The sequence below is a fragment of the Grampus griseus genome, assembly GCF_964374135.1.
Source record: "Grampus griseus genome assembly, chromosome: 6".
NCBI lineage: Eukaryota > Metazoa > Chordata > Mammalia > Artiodactyla > Delphinidae > Grampus > Grampus griseus.
In genome coordinates, this window is record NC_139000.1 from 1,992,268 (window position 1) to 2,011,860 (window position 19,593).

General features: G+C 62.0%; 1 protein-coding gene across 1 annotated transcript in view; it reads left to right on the top strand.

Moving 5' to 3' along the window:
- ADAMTS13 (ADAM metallopeptidase with thrombospondin type 1 motif 13) overlaps positions 1 to 19,593 on the top strand; it is a 33,994-nt gene that overhangs the window by 4,140 nt on the left and 10,261 nt on the right. Inside the window, exons 4-20 of the mRNA XM_082656814.1 lie at positions 1,269 to 1,444; positions 3,361 to 3,444; positions 3,717 to 3,841; positions 3,963 to 4,109; positions 5,457 to 5,597; positions 6,188 to 6,350; positions 7,120 to 7,224; positions 10,117 to 10,268; positions 10,379 to 10,442; positions 12,866 to 12,992; positions 13,493 to 13,641; positions 13,993 to 14,113; positions 14,606 to 14,686; positions 15,659 to 15,840; positions 18,065 to 18,200; positions 18,282 to 18,411; positions 18,812 to 18,994. Of these exons, the coding sequence (XP_082512940.1) occupies positions 1,269 to 1,444; positions 3,361 to 3,444; positions 3,717 to 3,841; positions 3,963 to 4,109; positions 5,457 to 5,597; positions 6,188 to 6,350; positions 7,120 to 7,224; positions 10,117 to 10,268; positions 10,379 to 10,442; positions 12,866 to 12,992; positions 13,493 to 13,641; positions 13,993 to 14,113; positions 14,606 to 14,686; positions 15,659 to 15,840; positions 18,065 to 18,200; positions 18,282 to 18,411; positions 18,812 to 18,994 (2,266 nt within the window). The remainder of the gene's footprint in view (positions 1 to 1,268; positions 1,445 to 3,360; positions 3,445 to 3,716; positions 3,842 to 3,962; positions 4,110 to 5,456; positions 5,598 to 6,187; positions 6,351 to 7,119; positions 7,225 to 10,116; positions 10,269 to 10,378; positions 10,443 to 12,865; positions 12,993 to 13,492; positions 13,642 to 13,992; positions 14,114 to 14,605; positions 14,687 to 15,658; positions 15,841 to 18,064; positions 18,201 to 18,281; positions 18,412 to 18,811; positions 18,995 to 19,593) is intronic.

Here is a 19,593-nt window from a genome sequence, read left to right on the forward strand (position 1 = left end):
TCCTGGTAGATCCGATGCTGCAGACGGGAATCCAGAGGCCCAGAGATGGGAGGTGGCGGCCGCAGGCCTCCAGGACGGCTCCAGGGCGTGGGCAGGACCAGGCCGGCTCTGCCGCCAGCACGCCCGCCCGCTCACGCCTTCCCCAGGCTGCGCCCGGCTGCAAGCGGGGTGTGGTCCTGGGCTCTTCTTGCCATCTCGGGGTGACCCCCTACTCCAGTGTGCGCCCAGCATGGGGCTTTGGGGTGGCCAGAAGGACATAAAAGCCACACAGCAGCTGATGTCTCCTGGTCTTGTGCTGCCCCGAATGCCCAGGCAGCAATGGGATCTGGGCCCGAGGGCTGGAATGACACGTCTCCACCTGGGACGGCCATCCTCCCAAGAGCCGGCCGCCTCTCCCCCGTAAGCTGGCCGAGCTGTCAGTTCTAACAGTCACAACGTGCATGACATGCGAGAGCTCGGGACCTCTCACCCTCTGAGAGTGTTTCCTCCCGAAGAGCTGGGAGGACCAGGATGCCCCAGATGAGTTGGTGGGTGTCCAAGGGCGTGAAACCGGGGTGCTGAGAGCCCGGCTCTAGGAGGGCCAGGGCAGAACTGCTCAGTCAACATAGAAAACTAGCTATGGTTACCAAAGGGGGAGGGGGGAAGGATAAATTAGGAGTTTGGGATTAACAGATACACCCTACTGTATATGAAATAGATAACCAACAAGGTCCTACTGTATAGCACGGGGAACTATACTCAAGATTTTGTAATAACCTCGGACTTCCCTGGCAGTCCAGTGGTTAAGACTGTGCGCTCCCAATGCACGTAGTGCGGGGTCGATCCCCGGGCGGGGAACTAGAATCCCGCAAGCTGTGCAGCATGGAGGAAAAAAAAAGATTTTGTAATAACCTAGAAGGGAAAAGAATCTGAAAAAGAATAGACGTATACGTATATGTATAACTGAATCACTTTGCTGTACACCTGAAACTAACACAACATTGAAAATCAACTCTGCCTCAATAAATATATAAACAAATAAATAAACCAAATGCTTAGCCAATTAGTGATTAAAAAACAAAAAGGAGGAACCGCTCCCTCAGTCTCCCTGTGCCGGGAGACGGGCCCTCTCTGGCTCCCCACACGCCCTGTGAGAAAGCGAGGGTCGGCCCATCCACGCCCTAATCCCCACAGTAAGCGGCGCATCCCCAAGCCCAGGAGTGCGGGGTGATGGAGGGGCCTGGCCATGGAGGCCGCGAGGTCAAAGCCACATCTCACCTGCTCTCTAGGACCCTGGCTCTCGGCCCTGCCCCCCGCCCCACCAGGCCGTCCTCCTGCCCCTCGCCTGAGGAGACAGGCTGCCAGGAGCCTCCTGCACCTGGAGCTGCTGGTGGCCGTGGGCCCCGACGTGCACCGGGCTCACCGGGAGGACACGGAGCGCTACGTGCTCACCAACCTCAACATGGTGAGTGCTCGCGTGGGCAGCGGGCTCTGTGGGCGGTGCTGACCCGGCGAGGCTCAGGGCTCGGGGGGGGGGGCGGTGGCTGTCCTCAGAGACCACAGCCAGCCCGTCCTCGGGAGCCTCTGGACACAGCGCCCTGCGGCCGGGGCTTGTGCAGAGCGCCAGTGAGCTGTCTCGTCTGGGGGGCTGAGCTCAGTATGACCCTGAGGCTGGGGTCACACTTGGGGCTCGGGGCCCTGGGGTGGGGAGGGGCGTGATCTCTCTCCCTTATCCCACTGGGGAGTGCAACCCCCAGCCTCTTGCTACTTGGGTCCCTTTGCCCGGGGACCCTCAAGCCTGGCCTCTCCCCCCACGTCCCTTTGATCCGTGGGCATGTCGGCCAGCACTGCCCCGGCAGCAGCAGGCTCTCCCAGCGCCCTTCTTGTGGGTCCCCCCATGTCCACAGGCCTCCCCTTCCTTGGCTTCTAGGGGTAATGGTGGGGCAGGAAGCACAGCTCCCACTAACCATTACCTCAGAGAAAAAGAGGCAGCACAGAAGCAGGTGACTGCAGCACCTGATGACACATTCAGCCTGACAGGCTGTGCCCGGCCACGAGCGCATTCACATGTGAAACACACATAGACGTGTTCTAAGGCGGCCAGGTAGGTTTCCATAACGTCAGGAGATTAATATCACCGCCGGCAGCGGCAGGGCCGGCATTGCCCCCGCTGGTAAGTTGGCCCCGGAGGGCAGGCAGCCATCCTAGAACGTGGGGTCCTTAGTACCATCTTGTCCCCGGCCTCAGGTATGCCCAGCTATTCCGGACAGAAGGAAAAGGTCCCCCAATCTCAGAGCCCCAGGCCCTCCGACACCTCTCCTTTCCCATGTGTTCCTGGGCCTCGCTCCCTGGAGGGAGTCTGGGTCCCAGAGGCCACACCCATGCAGCCGGACCCCTGGAAAAGCTGGCTCAAGTCCAGGACAAGCCTGCTTGAGTTTCCACCTGCCGACTCCAGAGGTGGAAAATATTCCCTCTAGGTCACTTGAAGGCTACTGTTTTCAAGTTTTGGGGGTCCCCCCCACCTCGAATATGCTGAAATTTGGTAATCGAACCACACTCCCTGTGGTCATTCAACATGTTTTATGAGGGCCAAGGATGGTCAGGTGGTAGACTGCAGCCTGGCTCCTGCCCAGATGGTGTCAGTCGTGGTAATGGCCAGTGGCGTTACCCACCTCGTGCCAGCCGCACTGTTCCTAAGTCTGCCAACAACCATGGAAGGCTTTCTCTCCATTTTACAGGTGAGGAAACTGGGGTCCTGAGCTTAGTAAACGGGATCCCGAGCGTACAGGTAGGAAGGGACAGAGCCTGGTTCAGACTCAGGTCAGCTGAGGCCGGTGGTACCACGTCCTCTCTCCTGGGCGCCACGTCTCGTTTAGAGGACAAGCTGGTGCGAGCAGCTGCAGTGCAAGTCGACCACAATCGGCATCTCGGCAGATGTACTGGGAGAGCTGGGAGCCTGGTGGGCGGAGCCTTCTCATTCGGGTGCCCAGGAAAGGGCTCACGGTGGGGGAGGAGGCCCTCGGGCTGCCCCGTGGAAATGAGCAGTTTAAGCGAGCAGAGGTGAGAGAGGTGTTTCAGGCAGGTGGACAGATGAGAAAAGACAAGGTAAATCCAGTCCGAGAGAAGCAGTGTTTGGAAGGAACGTTCTAGACTAATGGCAGTTACTCGCATCCCGTTGTTTCGGGGTTTCTCTGTGTCGGCTAACCTTCCTTCTGACTGTCTCTATGGCTGGCTCCCAGGCCCAAGAACTAGCATTTCGGGTGCCCTCCCTGATGATGAAGCGTCCTCTCCAGGCAACCCCACCCCCACCCCCGCCCCGGGCCCCTGGAAGTCAGCAGTGCCCACGCACACGTATCACCTCTCCCGCCTGCCCTTCCACAGGGGTCAGAGCTGCTTAGGGACCCATCCCTGGGAGCTCAGTTCCGAGTGCACCTGGTGAAGACGGTCATCCTGACGCAGCCCGAGGTAGGCGCTGAGCTGGACGCCCAGTCGCTGGGAAACCGGTTTCCGCCTGCGGATGCGCACAGAACCGTGGGGGCGGTGGCAGGGCTTCCCGCCAGCCGGGCCTGGACCTGAATTCCGGCTCTGCCCTGGCACGCGGCACTGCTGAGCGTCAGTCTCATCATCTGTAACATGGGACAGTAATAGGGTCGTTATGAGGACCGAGGTGGCAGCAGTGGCCCGCGCCCTGCTTGGGGTGGATGCCCTGAACGTGCGCTCTGTTCCCGGTCCCTCAGGATGCTCCGAATATCACAGCCAACATCACCGCATCACTGCTGAGCGTCTGTGAGTGGAGCAGGACGGTCAACCCTGAGGATGACACGGATCCCGGCCATGCTGACCTGGTCCTCTACATCACCAGGTAGCCGAGCTCCCCACTGGCGTGCCAGCCTGCCGGGGAGCTGCTCCCACTCTCTGCAAAGGTAGCCCGGCGGTGGGCAGGCACCTTAGCACTGCCCAGCTAGCTGTTCTCTCCTCCTGAGGTTTGACCTGGAATTGCCTGATGGGAACCGGCAGGTTCGGGGGGTCACCCAGCTGGGTGGCATCTGCTCCCCCTCCTGGAGCTGCCTTATCATTGAGGATACCGGCTTCGATCTGGGGGTCACCATCGCCCATGAGATTGGGCACAGGTAAGAGGCCCCAACCCCTGTCCCCAAGCTCCGGACAAGGACGTGACCTGGGCCCCCAGGAGGGGAGGTCATGGCTGGCAGTGGTCCCTAGAAGAGCCAGCTGGAGGAGCCTGTACTCTTGACCCCAACGGACTAGGGAGGGTGGGCGGGGGCAAGGGCTGGGAAATCTGATATTTCTTCATTACCGAAGGATTAAAAGAAAAAAAATTTTTTTTTTCAAAATACAAGGAAAACAAACTTAGGAGCTAAAAAGTAATTTTTGTAGGAAATTCAGGTAAAGAAAAAGCTGGCTGCAAAAATTATCCCAAATCCCACCACTTAGAGAAAACGTCCATCTTTTCTTTACACACACACACATAATATTTTATTTGTAAATTTGGGAGTATGCTGTATATTGGTTAACTGCTTTTTTATGTAACAATATATCCCAAACATTTCTCCCAAACATTCTCTTAAAACATATATTGGTTTTTTTCGTACGCACCAGAATTTACTTAATTCATCCCCTCGTTAGATATTTAGGTTGTTTCCAGACTCTTCCTGATGCGACTGCTATACGTTCTGCGGGCAAATCTGTGCTGCTATGTATTATTCACCCGGAGTGGAGGGTTTCTTTCCTTTTTGATTTTTAGCCTTTTAATTATGAAAGTATATACCTGCTTGCTGTAAAAATTCAGAGTACAGAGACTCCTGAAGTGAAAAGTGGGTGTCTCACTTCCTTGCCCACCAGCCCCGCTCCCACCCGCAGGCCTTTCGCCCCCCCCCCGAGAGCGCTGAGGGGTTCCCACACCCGCCTCCACGGGCAAGGCTGGGGCTCCTACCCCCACAGCAGCCCACGGTGCGCACCTTCGCTCTCAGCTCTGCACCTCCGTCTGACCTCTCACCCATCTGGCCCACCACCCATCACAATTCCTCCATCTATCTTGTTTGGAGGAGAAAGAGGAATTGAAAGCCATTGCCTTCCACTGGGAGCAGAAACTTTGGCCAGAGGTCCGACCTTTTCACGTCACCAGTACACATTCAGTTGGTGCTTTTCACACACCGAGCCGCCCCCAGGTCAAGAAAGCTGTCAGCAGTAGAGCCCCAAAGGCCCTCGAGCCGTGGCCTCCCACGCTCAGAACACCGCGGATGAGTCTGGCCTGCACATTTGTCAAGCCTTTTGATATGTATTAGCCAAAAGAGGCCGGGGCCACCGGGCCGGCCCAGCGCTCCCTCGGGCGGGAAACTGAGGCTGGGCGCCTGCGCGACGCGGCCCACCGCCGGGTTAGCTGGTGGCGGGGCCAGGGCGACCCCTGCGAGGGTGGGGGACCCTGGCCACCGCCGGCCTCAGCGCCGCCGCCTCCGCAGCTTCGGCCTGGAGCACGACGGCGCGCCGGGCAGCGGCTGCGGGCCCAGCGGCCACGTGATGGCTTCCGACGGCGCCGCGCCCGCCCGCGGGGGCCCGGCGTGGTCCCCCTGCAGCCGCCGGCAGCTGCTGAGCCTGCTCAGGTAGCTGCACCCCCCCCCCCGGCACCGCCCCTCCCCGAGCGCCCCTCCTTCCCGTGCCCGGACCCACCCCTCCATCTGCCCTCAACCCTGTGCCCACTTCCGCGGCGTCCCCGCGCCCACCTCTCCACGGGCTCCCAGCACGTCTCAGGAGGCACTCCTACATCCCGCCTCTGCCCACCCCTCCCGCCCTCACCTCCTCGCGGCGTCCACCCCTCCATCTCTGCCCCCGCCCCGCCCCCGCCAGCCCATCCCTCTGGCCGCGCCCATCCCGCCCGCGCGCCACCTCCCTCCTTTCCATCGCCTCCCGCCCCTGTGCCCACCGCTCGGTTCTCCCCTGTCCACTTCCATCCCCTCGCAGACCCACTTCTCCACCCTCCCCCGCCCCCTGCATCTGCCCCTCCATCCCCTCTCCTCCCCTAGGCTCGAGCCTTGTCCTAGCCCAGGGTCAGCTCTTGGTGGGGCACACAGGCTGAGAACGCCCATCCTTGCCCACCCGAACCCGCCGCTTTAAACGCCCCCGCTTCCCGCGCCTACTCCATCCCGCGCCCACCTGCTGTCCGCCCCGGGCCTGAGCCGCGGCCTTGTCGCAGCGCAGGACGGGCGCACTGCGTGTGGGACTCGCCGGGGCCGCAGTCCCAGCCCGCGGGGCGCCCTTCCGAGGCGCACCCCGGCCTGTACTACGGCGCCGACGAGCAGTGCCGCGTCGCTTTCGGCCCGACGGCGGTCGCCTGCACCTTCCAAAGGGAGCACCTAGTGAGTCCAGCAGTGGGTGATGCGCACCGCTCCCCCGCCCCCCGCCCCTCCGCATCCCTCTATCCGCTCCTGACCCCTGCGCGCTGTGAGACCCCACTGGCCCAGACTGTCCGGTGCCGCTCGAAATTCTCAACTTTTGAACAAGGGTGCCCACGTTTTCCTCTTGACTAGGCCCCACAAATTAGGTAGAGCTGGTCCCGATAGGGCCCCCGAGCCCGTGGACCTTGATCCTACCTAGGCAGTTACCGAGGGCTTCCCACCCAATGGGAGCTGGAGGGCTTCCCAGAGGAAGTGACCTCTGAGCTGAACCCTACAGCCCGGGTGGGAGCTGGCAGTGGGAGGGGAGCTGAAGGGGGGCAGGCAGACCCCCTTCCCAGGACCGCACAGGACTTGCAGGCACTTTCGCCTTGGTGAGCCCCTTCCCCCTCGTAAAACATTAGGAATTATATCTTAGTGTTTTCGTGAGATATAGAACTTTACGTGTGTCCTTATAAATGCAGTGTTAATGTTATATATTAGCATATTCTTTCTGATCTAGAAGATCATCTTTTTTCTCCTGGTTTTAAAAGAGATGAAAACATTTTTGTGGGCCCTGGGCACTGTCCCTGTTCCTGGTGGAGGAGTCCTCCGCGGCTGTCCTCTCCACCCACCACTGCCCAGGGAGCTGGCTGTGTCACCGTGTGCTGTGGTCTGGGAGGGGCAGTGATGGCCGGACACTGACCCCCAGGCCCTGGTGGCCCCTCGGCTGGCCATCTGTCTTCCCTCTTAGGACATGTGCCAGGCTCTCTCCTGCCACACAGACCCCCTGGACCAAAGCAGCTGTAGCCGCCTCCTTATTCCTGTCCTGGATGGGACAGAGTGTGGCGCGGGGAAGGTCAGAGCGGGGACTGGAGGAGCGTGTGAGCGTGTGTGTGTGTGTGTGTGTGTGCGCGCGCGCGCGCGCGCGTGTGCATGTGTGCACGCTCACACACGCTCACGCAGACCTGAGCCTGCAGCCCTCACCCTGGGGTGGGAGACAGGAGGACCTCAGGAAGCAGGGGCTTAGGGCCCTGGAGCTGTTCTGGGTCCCGTCAGGACAGGTGGGCAGCAGGATGCCTGCGTGCACGCAGTGCTCGCCTTGCCCTCTGCAGGCGGTTCATAACAGCTAACGGCGAAGGCTTGCGCCTGACTCTGCCGGAGCGGGCGGGGCATCTGGGCTGCCCCGTCAACCTCCTCGCTGTTCCAGAGAGAGCGGGCGCTTGAGGGACGGCCACCCTGGGCCCGGTGTGGCTGCCTGGAGACAGGGATTGGGTTGTCGCCCGCCACCCAGAGGAGGCAAAGTTTTCCCGTGGCTGCGTGACCACCCCCCCGCCCCCTGCCGGCCTGCAGCGGCCACCTGACGTCCTGCTCCCGGCCCAGTGCCCCTGCCCTCCCTTCTGCCCTGCATGGCCAGCCCTTCCTCCAGTCCCTGTCCTGCGGGAGGGGCTCTGCCCTCTTCTATTTAGCCCTGGCTCCAGAGCCGGATGGGGGTGCAGTGCGTGTGTGTGCGTGTGTTTGTGGGGGGTGTACCTGTGGGTGTGGGATGCCCTGGGTGTGCGGTCCTGTGGGTGTGGGATGCCCTGGGTGTGGGGTCCTGTGGGTGTGGGATGCCCTGGGTGTGGGGTCCTGTGGGTGTGGGATGCCCTGTGTGCGGTCCTGTGGGTGTGGGATGCCCTGTGTGTGGGGTCCTGTGGGTGTGGGATGCCCTGTGTGTGGGGTCCTGTGGGTGTGGGATGCCCTGTGTGTGGGGTCCTGTGGGTGTGGGATGCCCTGTGTGTGCGGTCCTGTGGGTGTGGGATGCCCTGGGTGTGGGCGCCTGTGGGTGTGGGATGCCCTGTGTGTGGGGTTCTGTGGGTGTGGGATGCCCTGGGTGTGGGGTCCTGTGGGTGTGGGATGCCCTGGGTGTGGGCACCTGTGGGTGTGGGATGCCCTGGGTGTGGGGTTCTGTGGGTGTGGGATGCCCTGTGTGTGCGGTCCTGTGGGTGTGGGATGCCCTGGGTGTGGGCGCCTGTGGGTGTGGGATGCCCTGTGTGTGGGGTTCTGTGGGTGTGGGATGCCCTGGGTGTGGGGTCCTGTGGGTGTGGGATGCCCTGTGTGCGGTCCTGTGGGTGTGGGATGCCCTGTGTGTGGGGTCCTGTGGGTGTGGGATGCCCTGTGTGTGGGGTCCTGTGGGTGTGGGATGCCCTGTGTGTGGGGTCCTGTGGGTGTGGGATGCCCTGTGTGTGCGGTCCTGTGGGTGTGGGATGCCCTGGGTGTGGGCGCCTGTGGGTGTGGGATGCCCTGTGTGTGGGGTTCTGTGGGTGTGGGATGCCCTGGGTGTGGGGTCCTGTGGGTGTGGGATGCCCTGGGTGTGGGCACCTGTGGGTGTGGGATGCCCTGTGTGTGCGGTCCTGTGGGTGTGGGATGCCCTGGGTGTGGGCGCCTGTGGGTGTGGGATGCCCTGTGTGTGTGGTTCTGTGGGTGTGGGATGCCCTGGGTGTGGGGTCCTGTGGGTGTGGGATGCCCTGGGTGTGGGCACCTGTGGGTGTGGGATGCCCTGTGTGTGGGGTTCTGTGGGTGTGGGATGCCCTGGGTGTGGGGTCCTGTGGGTGTGGGATGCCCTGGGTGTGGGCACCTGTGGGTGTGGGATGCCCTGGGTGTGGGGTCCTGTGGGTGTGGGATGCCCTGTGTGCGGTCCTGTGGGTGTGGGATGCCCTGTGTGTGGGGTCCTGTGGGTGTGGGATGCCCTGTGTGTGGGGTCCTGTGGGTGTGGGATGCCCTGTGTGTGCGGTCCTGTGGGTGTGGGATGCCCTGGGTGTGGGCGCCTGTGGGTGTGGGATGCCCTGTGTGTGGGGTTCTGTGGGTGTGGGATGCCCTGGGTGTGGGGTCCTGTGGGTGTGGGATGCCCTGGGTGTGGGCACCTGTGGGTGTGGGATGCCCTGGGTGTGGGGTTCTGTGGGTGTGGGATGCCCTGTGTGTGCGGTCCTGTGGGTGTGGGATGCCCTGGGTGTGGGCGCCTGTGGGTGTGGGATGCCCTGTGTGTGGGGTTCTGTGGGTGTGGGATGCCCTGGGTGTGGGGTCCTGTGGGTGTGGGATGCCCTGTGTGCGGTCCTGTGGGTGTGGGATGCCCTGTGTGTGGGGTCCTGTGGGTGTGGGATGCCCTGTGTGTGGGGTCCTGTGGGTGTGGGATGCCCTGTGTGTGGGGTCCTGTGGGTGTGGGATGCCCTGTGTGTGCGGTCCTGTGGGTGTGGGATGCCCTGGGTGTGGGCGCCTGTGGGTGTGGGATGCCCTGTGTGTGGGGTTCTGTGGGTGTGGGATGCCCTGGGTGTGGGGTCCTGTGGATGTGGGATGCCCTGGGTGTGGGCACCTGTGGGTGTGGGATGCCCTGTGTGTGGGGTTCTGTGGGTGTGGGATGCCCTGGGTGTGGGGTCCTGTGGGTGTGGGATGCCCTGGGTGTGGGCACCTGTGGGTGTGGGATGCCCTGGGTGTGGGGTCCTGTGGGTGTGGGATGCCCTGTGTGCGGTCCTGTGGGTGTGGGATGCCCTGTGTGTGGGGTCTTGTGGGTGTGGGATGCCCTGTGTGCGGTCCTGTGGGTGTGGGATGCCCTGTGTGTGGGGTCCTGTGGGTGTGGGATGCCCTGTGTGTGCGGTCCTGTGGGTGTGGGATGCCCTGTGTGTGGGGTCCTGTGGGTGTGGGATGCCCTGGGTGTGCGGTCCTGTGGGTGTGGGATACCCTGGGTGTAGAACGTGGTTCCGTCCTTCTCTTGCAGTGGTGCTCCAAGGGGCACTGCCGCTCCCTGGCGGAGCTGGCCCCCGTGGGGGCGGTGCATGGGCGCTGGTCTAGCTGGGGTCCGGCCAGTCCTTGCTCCCGCTCCTGCGGAGGAGGTGTGGTCACCAGGAGACGGCAGTGCAACAACCCCAGGTGCCGCGTGGAGGGCTCTGTCTGCGGGTCAGGGGGGTGGCTGCGTCGCGCTCCCTGGCGGGGGGCTGGGGGTCACCCTCCTCTCACCCGTGTCTCGTGGGCATTTTCAGACCTGCCTTTGGGGGGCGTGCGTGCGTAGGTGCTGACCTCCAGGCCGCGATGTGCGACAGCCAGGTAGGCCTGCTTCCTGGGCAGGGTGGGGGGTGCCGTTGGCAGCACTGGGTCCGGAGGAGCCCAAGGCCCAGGGCGGCTGTCACTTGTGGTTCACATACGGCGTTTTGAGAGTGAAGGTGATGCTATTAATACCTGCCCTGGGACCACTGTGCATTCACCGGGAGGGTCCCACCCCTGAAAGCAGCCGCCCTGAAGAGTCCCCCTCCCTCCCTGGATGCCACTGCCCTGCAGGGCTGCCCGTTTCTGCGCTGAGAACGACCCTCCTCTCCGGCAGCCAAGTCCACTACCGCGAGAGCGTGGGCGATTCTTTTAGTTATAAGTTCAGGTGAATTTCACCTAGCGTAAAATCAACCATCTGAAACTGTGTAGTTCAGTAGCACATAGTGCATTCACAATATCATGCAACCACCACCTCCAGCGAGTTCCAAACCATTTCCGTCACCCCAGAGTAGAACCCCGTGCCCATCAAGCAGCCGCTCCCGTGCCGCCTCTCCCAGCGCCCGCCAACCAGCAGCCTACTTTCTATCTCTCTGGATTTACCTACGCTGGACATTTCATATAAGTGGAATCATACGATATGTGACTTTTTGCGGCTGGCTTCTCTCACTCACCATGTTGTTTTCGAGGTTCAGCCATGTACCATGTATCAGAGCTTCACTCCTTTTTCTTTTTTTACGGTTTATTCTTATTTATTTTTTATAAATTTATTTACTTTATTTATTTATTTTTGGCTGCGTTGGGTCTTTGTTGCTGCGTGCAGGCTTTCTCTAGTTGCGGCGAGCGGGGGCTACTCTTCGCCGCGGTGCATGGGCTTCTCATTGCGGTGGCTTCTCTCGTTGCAGAGCACGGGCTCTAGGCACGCGGGCTTCAGTAGTTGTGGCTCGCGGGCTCAGTAGTTGTGGCTCGTGGGCTCTAGAGCACAGACTCAGTACTCGTGGCTCACGGGCTTAGTTGCTCCGCGGCATATGGGATCTTCCCGGACCAGGGCTCGAACCCGTGTCCCCTGCATTGGCAGGCAGACTCTCAACCACTGCGCCACCAGGGAAGTCCCTATTCTTTTCTTCTTATATTTTCTTATTTTTTTGTTGGGTTATGGTTGCTTTACAATGTTGTATTAGTTTCTGCCGTACAACACAGTGAATCAACTATACATATACATATATCCCCTCCCTCTAGAACCTCCCTCCCATCCAGAACTTCACTCCTTTTTATGGCTGAATAGTATTCCACTGGATGGATGGACCACATCTCGCTCATCTGTTCATCCATTGTCCATTTGTCCGTACATTGGGGCTGTTTCCGTCTTTGGTTGTTGGGAATAGTGCCGCTAATGAATATGTGCGTACGTGGACTTTTTTTTTTTTTTTTTTGCGGTACGCGGGCCTCTCACTGTTGTGGCCTCTCCTGCTGCAGAGCACAGGCTCCGGACGCGCAGGCTCAGAGGCCATGGCTCACGGGCCCAGCCGCTCCGCGGCACGTGGGATCCTCCCGGACCGGGGCACGAACCTGTGTCCCCTGCATCGGCAGGCGGACTCAACCACTGCGCCACCAGGGAGGCCCCGTGGATTTTTTGAGCGCCAGCTTTTCACTCTTTCGGGTGTACACCTCAAAGTGGAATTGCCAGATCCCATGGGGATTCTAAGTTTAAGTCCTTGAGGAACCTCTGAGCCATTTCCCATAGCAGCTGAACCATTTGGCCTCCCCACCAGCAACGTGCGAGGCGTCCAATTTCTCCACACCCTCTCCAGCACTTACCTGTGTTTCCCACACAGCCATCAGAGTGGGTGTGAAGGCATGGAGTGATTCCTCTGGCCTTGACTCAAGATCTGCACGTGTTGAGACCCTCCCTCCCCCCCCCGCCCCCACCTTCTCCAGGCAGACTCCGAGGCCTCCCCAGACCAGGAGAAAGGAGTCCTTGCCTGGGGTGGGGGAGGGCCAGGCCTGCAAGGAGGGCAGCCGTGGTCCCCGCACCTGCTCGGCAGGGCCACTCGGATTCTTTTCCTCTTGACTCCAGTGCAAAAAAGGCCAGGACGCCCGCCCGCGGAGGTTCTTGTGCGGAAGCCCTTTGCTCTTGACTCCTGTGACTTTTCCAATTACCTGCCTCTGGAGGTGCAGACATAGCGAATACACATACTCAGCCCCGTTTTCTGAAGTTGGGGCCTCCCGCCCGCAGTGCTGTTTGCCTGGCTTTCCTCTGCGTTGCTGGGTGGTAGGCCCCCATCAGCGGAGGAAGGCTCGACATCCCCACTTTACAGAGCAGGGAACTGAGGTGCAGCCAGGAGCTGGGCTCCAGCCCACGTCTTGGCCCTCGCACTGCCGGGGGCCTTGCTGTCTCCCAGGGCGAGGGTTCCCTGCCTGAGCCCCCTGCTCCGGGCCCCCTGCCCCGGCCCCTCCCGTGCCCGTCCTCTGCCTCCTTCCACCAGGCCTGCGAGAAGACCCAGCTGGAGTTCATGTCGGAGCAGTGCGCGCAGACCAACGGGGAGCCCCTGCGCCTCTCCCCGGGCAGCACCTCCTTCTACCGCTGGGGCACGGCCGAGCAGTACAGTCGAGGTGGGTCCCGGGGGGTGCCGGGGCGAGCCAGGCCTGAGACCCCGGGGCAGGGAGAGTCGTTGGGGGAGACCCACCATCCCTCTGATGCTGTTGAGAGCAGGCTTCGGCCCTGCATCAGACACGTCCCGCCTCCCACCCTGGCTAGCAGGCCAGGCCACGACTTCTCATCTCTGAGTCTCGGTTTCCCATCTGCAAAATGGAGGTAAGAGGCGTGGCCTGCTGCCAGCATTGCTGGCAGGAGTCAGTGCGATGGCACAGGGGAAGCCCCGAGCGTGCTCCCTGGCTCGTAATTCAGTAACTTTTATTACATCGCCGTGTGATTACTGCCTCAGGAGGCAGGACAGGTGGGAAATAGAAACCTGGCCCCAAATGCAGAGAGCGAAGCGGGATGGCGCTCGGGGGTCGGTGAGGGCCCACCTGGATCGTGTTTCACAGGGTCACTGCCCTCCCTGCTCCCTGCCACCCTCCCATCCGGGTTTCTTGTCCTTCTGCTTTCCCAGGGGACGCTCTGTGTAGATATCTGTGCCGGGCCATTGGCGAGAGCTTCATTGTGAGGCGTGGGGACAGTTTCCTGGATGGGACACGGTGTGTGCCAAGCAGCCCTCAGGAGGATGGGACCCTGAGCCTGTGCGTGTCGGGCAGCTGCAAGGTAGGCGTGCTCGGGCAGTGGAGGTGCCCTTCTATCCACTGTGGCCCCGAGGCCTCTCGCATCAGAAACCAAGATGCTAAGGGGCCTTCGAGGGGTCAGGTCTGGGGTGTGCTGCCCCCGTGAAGCTGCAGTAGAGTCTGCACTGGGTGATGCTGGGATACAGGGCCGAGCTTGGGGTCAAGAGCCTTGCTGTGACCTTGGACAAGTCATTTCAGCTTGCCTCCTGCACAGATGTCAGAAGCTGCAGAAATGCCCCATTTGGTTGTGTGAACCTCAGAGCTGTGGGTGTCAGTGGGCCAGCACCGTCCCATGACGTCACCCGGGTCTCACCTGCCACTCTCCTTTGCTCAGATGTTTGGCTGTGACGGCAGGATGGCCTCCGGGCAGGTGCGAGATGTGTGCCAGGTGTGTGGCGGGGACAACAGCACGTGCCGTCCTCAGAACGGCTCTTTCACGGCCGGGAGAGCCAGAGGTAGGGCCCTCCCTGGGGGTGAAGGGCCGGTTTCCCCCCAGCCTCCAAGAAACCCCACAGCCCAGAGCCTGGGTGCCGGCTGCCTAGGTGGCGGGGCCTGCACTCTGGCTCAGCCCTGGGCCCTCTTAGCGGCCTCAGCCTCCACGTTCCTCTCTGCCAGCCTCCCCATGAGGCTCAGCTTTTGGTGATGAGGCCCCTGCTGGGGTTGCGGCACATCGGTAACGGTTGCTCCGTGTACCTGTGGTGCAGAAAAAATACAGACGTTGGGAAATCTGTGGTGGGCTGTCCTCTCCTCTCCTGCTCAAGGACTCTTAGCAGGAGGGACCTTATGCTCGGAAAATCCTTGACTTTGATCCATTTATAGAACAGGTCAGGTCTTTTGCAAAGTCAGTCGAGGAGTTGGGTCCCACCTCCCTCTGGCGCTGAAATCTGCTCCCTTTGACTGTGACCTAAGTGACCTGAGACCACCCCTCCCCCCCCGCTTCCTCCTAGAGTATGTCACATTCCTGACCATTACCCCCAACCTGACCAGCATATACGTCATCAACCACAGGCCTCTCTTCACGCACCTGGGTGAGTTGGCCAGAGGACGCCCACAGGAGTTAACCAGACCATGAAGGTCGAGGGCGCAGCCCCAACGTGCCGTCACTTCTGATGCCACCTGCAAGTTCGGGTGCTCCCCAAGCTGCCGTCCGTTGGATGACTCGCTGGGAGGACTCCCAGAACTCTGAGAGCTGTTACGCTCACCGTTACGGCTTATTACAGGGGAAGGATACAAAATAAAACCAGCCAAAGGAAGAGATGCTAGGGCAGCATCAGGGAGGGCGCCGTGTCCAGCTCAAAAGTGACCACACACACGGTGTACCGCCTACTCTGGGAGCTCTCCTGAGCTCAGGGTCCAGGTGCTATGGGGCTCCGTTATGTAGACACGATTGGGGGATGGATTGATCGCCCCCTGGACGATCTCCGTCTTCAGGTTGGCGGAGGCTTGGTGACTCAAGGCCGCCACCCTAAGTCATGTGTTTGGTCTTTCTGGTGTGGCCAGCTCCCACCCTAAACAAAGACGGTCTGGGTCAGGTCAGACACAGGGCGCGGGTCAGACCTGTCTCTGGGCAAGGCTGACCTCTTTACTTAACGCCGCTGTGGGGCTTTATTTCCAGGGGGCGCCCTGTCCTGACCTTGGAATCTGGGGTGGGGTGCTTGCCCTGGGGTCCTTGAGCCCCCGTAGAGTGGGGTGTGAGTGCACTTGGTGAGGGAGCAGGTCCACGGCACTCACCAGGTTCCAGGAAGAGGCACAGAGTCACCGCGTGGGGAGCCTCCCGTGGTCAGACACCCTGTTCAGAGCGTGGGATACCAGGAGGACCTGCTCCCCGGGAAGGCTGGGGATCCTGGGGCGGGAGTGGCAGGTGCGGCCGTGGAAGTCATGCCCCGTTGGCCCAGTTGTCACCTTTCCTTAAACAGGACCTGTCTGTGAGGGGCGCGGTGCTGGCTCCCACGGTGGGAGGTGGGGGTTCTCTGTGGTGCTGATGGCCCCTCCCCCAACAGCAGTGAGGATCCGTGGGCGCTACGTCGTGGCCGGAAATGCGAGCATCTCTCCCAGCACCACCTACCCCTCCCTCCTGGAGGACAGCCGCATCCAGTACAAAGTGACCCTGACTGAGGACCGGCTGCCCCGCCTGGAGGAGATCCGCATCCAGGGCCCCACCCAGGATGACATGGAGATCCAGGTGACCGGGGGCCTCCCCCTGGCGTCCGCTGGTCCGTCAGCTCAGACGCACACCTCTTCATTCTCTCGGCGGCCGCCGGGGGGCCTGGGGTCCCCGTGCTCAGAGCCCACGGGAGTTCTGGCGTGCTGGGAGTGGGTCAGAGGGAGAGCCCTGTGCAGGGGTCGGGGGCTTCCCGGGACGGGGGCTGTGCTGCCGAGGTCTGAGATGAGCTGACTGCAGGCCGAGCAGGGAGGGGAGTGTCTTGAGCGAGCAGTGCGTGCCCAGGAGAGGTGCTTAGGAGGGAGGGAGGAAGGGGACCCTCCAGGTGAGGAGGCTGGAGGGCCAGGCAGACCTGGAGGGGCCTTGCTGGCCGTGTGAGGAGTTCAGGCTTCCTCCTGGGGGCCTGGGGAGCTGCTGGGGGTCTGTGTAGGGCGGAGTTGGGGTCGGGCTACGTCAGACCCGGACGAAGGAGGGTGGGGGGCACGAGACCGTGGGGGAGGCTGGTTGGGCCAGTGCCCAGATTAGAGACCCACCGTGGGGGCATCTAATGCAAGAGGAGCAGAGGCAGCCCGAGAGCTGGAAGCAGGGTGACCCAGGGGTCAAGAGCCCAGGCTAGGGACTCAGCCCAGAGTTCAGATCCTGGCTCTGCAGAAACTTGGACAAAAGACTTAATTTTCTGAGCCTCAGTTTCCCCGTCTGCAAAATGAGACTAAGCCGACCTACGTGACGTGAAGATGCGTTTGTTTTTTCTTCAAAACGACGCACAGCAAGCGCTTGGCAGACTGTCTGGTGCCCCACACGTGCACACGGAGGGTGGCCAGGCTGCATAAGTGCGTGCGGACTCGCCTCTCCAAGTGCCCAAGGCCCCATCCTAGCAGCGGGCATGAGACACCCAGAAGTTCCGGGACAAAGGGGCGGGCACTGTGAGGGCCGGAACTGGAGCCTGAATATCCCCTTCCCGCGCTTCGCTGTCCTCTGGCGGGGATGCTGGGTTCCCCAGATCTTCATCTGCAGAGTGGGGGCCAGATGGCAGTCCCGCCTCCTGGGGTCGTGGGCGGGCAGCGTGGGCGGCAGGCCCTGGCCCAGGGGCAGCTCTGGGTGCATGTGGGTTCTCGCTGTTTCTTTGGGAGCCCCAGCTGTGCTTGGGTGTGTCCCGCACGCTGTAACCTCGTCTGCAAGCGGCGCCTCGTGTGCTTTGCTGAGGAAGGTGCTGGAGGGAGGACGGGAAGTAGTGGACGTTGAAATAGCCCTTGACAGCCTTTGTGGGGGAGTCCAAGTCTCGACGGCCCCTCGCTTTGGTCTAGTAGCCCCACCCTCTGCTCCCACGGCTGGGGAGGCAGCAGGGGCTCCCCCAGAAGTCCAGGCCAGGCCAGAGCGAGCCCCACCAGTGAACAGTTAACCACTTCCCCACCTCCCCACGTGGCCCAGTTCACCCACCTCCCCGCCCCGGGAACGCTGTTCCAAGGGCTGGGTGCCAAGCAGCTCTGTTGTCATCCTTTGCGGTGAGGATAAAAAATACAGATTCCGGGGCCCCTCTCAGAGACACTCAACCAGGACCTGCTGTGGGGTGTGTGTGTGCCAAGAACCCGCATTTTAGCAGAGGACTGTGACGGGTGGCCAGATGAGGTGTTGTGGGAGTAGATGCTGGAACCTTGGGGGCGTCCTCCTGGCCTCTGCCCACCAGACTGGCCCCTCACAGGACCCAGTGACCCTCCTGAAGTACGGACAGACCCAGGCTCCCTGCTGGACACTCTTCCTTAACTCTCTGTGTCCTCAGGCTCGAGGCCAAGCTGCCAGACAGCGACAGGGCCCCTGATCCAGCCCCTTCCTGCCCACCTCTGGGTCTCATCTCCTGCTGCAGAAGCCCGAGCTGTGCTGGTCTCACACCAGGCTGGGGCTGGGCTCCCCTCTGCTGGAACACCCCTTCACCCGCCTCCACGCCTCCCCGCACCCTGGTCAACCTCAGCACCTTCTTCGTGCTCCCATAATCCCCTGTGCGAACCTCTATCCCCGCACCTACCACCAGCCCACCCTCCCCCACCCCACTGTGAGCCTGGGGCAGCGTCCTGGTCACCGGGCCGTCCTCGAAGCGTGGCGTGGGGTCAGTGTCGGTGATGGCTTGCCGAGGGAAAGAGTATAGAGATGGAGGAATGAAATATCGAAGGCTTCCCGGAGGAGGTGGCCGTGACAGTGGCCCTCAGACAGCCCGCTGGACTGGCCCCGGCTCTCCGTGTGTCTCGTGCAGGTTTACAGGCGCTACGGTGAGGAGTATGGCAGCCTCGCCCGCCCAGACATCACCTTCACCTACTTCCAGCCCAAGCGTCGGCCGGCCTGGGCGTGGGCTCCCGTGCGGGGGGCCTGCTCGGTGAGCTGTGGGGCAGGTGAGGCCCGGGGCAGGGCTCGCCTGAAAGCCTGGTTTGCTCCCCGCACGGAGGTGGTCTAGCCCCCCTCTCTCCCCGCAGGGCTGCGCTGGGTGACCCACAGCTGTCGGGACCAGGCAGCGAACGAGTGGGTGGAGGCTGCCCGGTGCGCAGGGAGCCGGCAGCCGGCGGCGTGGTCCGAGTCATGTACCTCCGTACCCTGTCCCCCGTCGTGAGTGTGCCTGGGGCTCAGGCGCTCACCGCTCCAGGGGGGTGACCGCCCCGCCTGGGAGGCTGAGGGAGGGGCCCACCCCCTGGCAGGAGGGGCCCACCCCCTGGCAGGAGCACAGGGCTAGGCACAGAGCCGTCCCTGTTGGGGGCAGGGCTGGGGCAGCCGCCCACAGGCACTTTTAGACAGTGGTCCCCAGGCTCAGGTGCAGCTTGGGGACACCTGGAGAGGTGGAGGGCTGGGCTGCCTGTACCTGCGCGGTGTCCAGGTACCTGAAGGGACAGTGGGCCCAAGCCAGGCCTGGGAAGTGACTCGCCTAGACAGACCTGCCAGCCTCCCGCCCCCGCCCCTGAGCCAGCCTGGGGACCCGGCCAGGGGCCCGATGCTCTGTTCCTCTCCTCAGCTGGGCGGCCGGAGACTTCGGCCCATGCAGTGCCTCCTGCGGAGGCGGCCTGCGGGAGCGGGTGGTGCGCTGCGTGGAGGCCCAGGGCGGCCTCCTGAGGACGGTGCCCTACTCCTGGTGCAGAGCGCTGGCCCAGCAGCCAGCGGCCGTGGAGACCTGCAATCCCCAGCCCTGCCCCCGGAGGTGAGCACGGATCCAGGCAGGTCCAGGCAGAGTCTCCCTGGCAGGGCTTATCCCTGAGCTGAGCCCTGCCCCTTCTGAGTGTCCCCTTTTCCTGAGGCCTCTGGCCAAGTCCCACCACCCTGGGTGAGTGCCGACCTTGGAATCACCTCCTATCCCGGAGGCCCTGGACTGGCCATTTCCGCCTCTGAACTTCCAAGCCTCTGCTCGTGGAGGGCTGCGAGGATCAAGCAAAAGCACGGATGCAAAGCAATGCATGTCACCTTGTCACTGCTGTTGTCATTTCCACAGTGTCCCAGCTGATAGAGGCGTATCATTCTGATTTGCCGCTAACTGCCTGGGTGGCCCGGGCAAGTCCCCTCCCTCTCCGGGCCCCAGTATTGTCCAGTGGGGAGGGAGGTGGCCTAGGTCACTGGTGGTCCACACGTGGCTCTGGGCGTCTTCCCCCACACGCCCCGCATCCGTGGCAGACGTAGCAGTCACCACTCTTTCCTCCTGGGGGCCAATCGTGCCTCAGAATCCTTCTCAACACAACACTCCAAGCAGCCGCCACCTCTCAAGGCTGCCACGGGAGATGCATTTGCTGTCCCTGAACTGGTGAT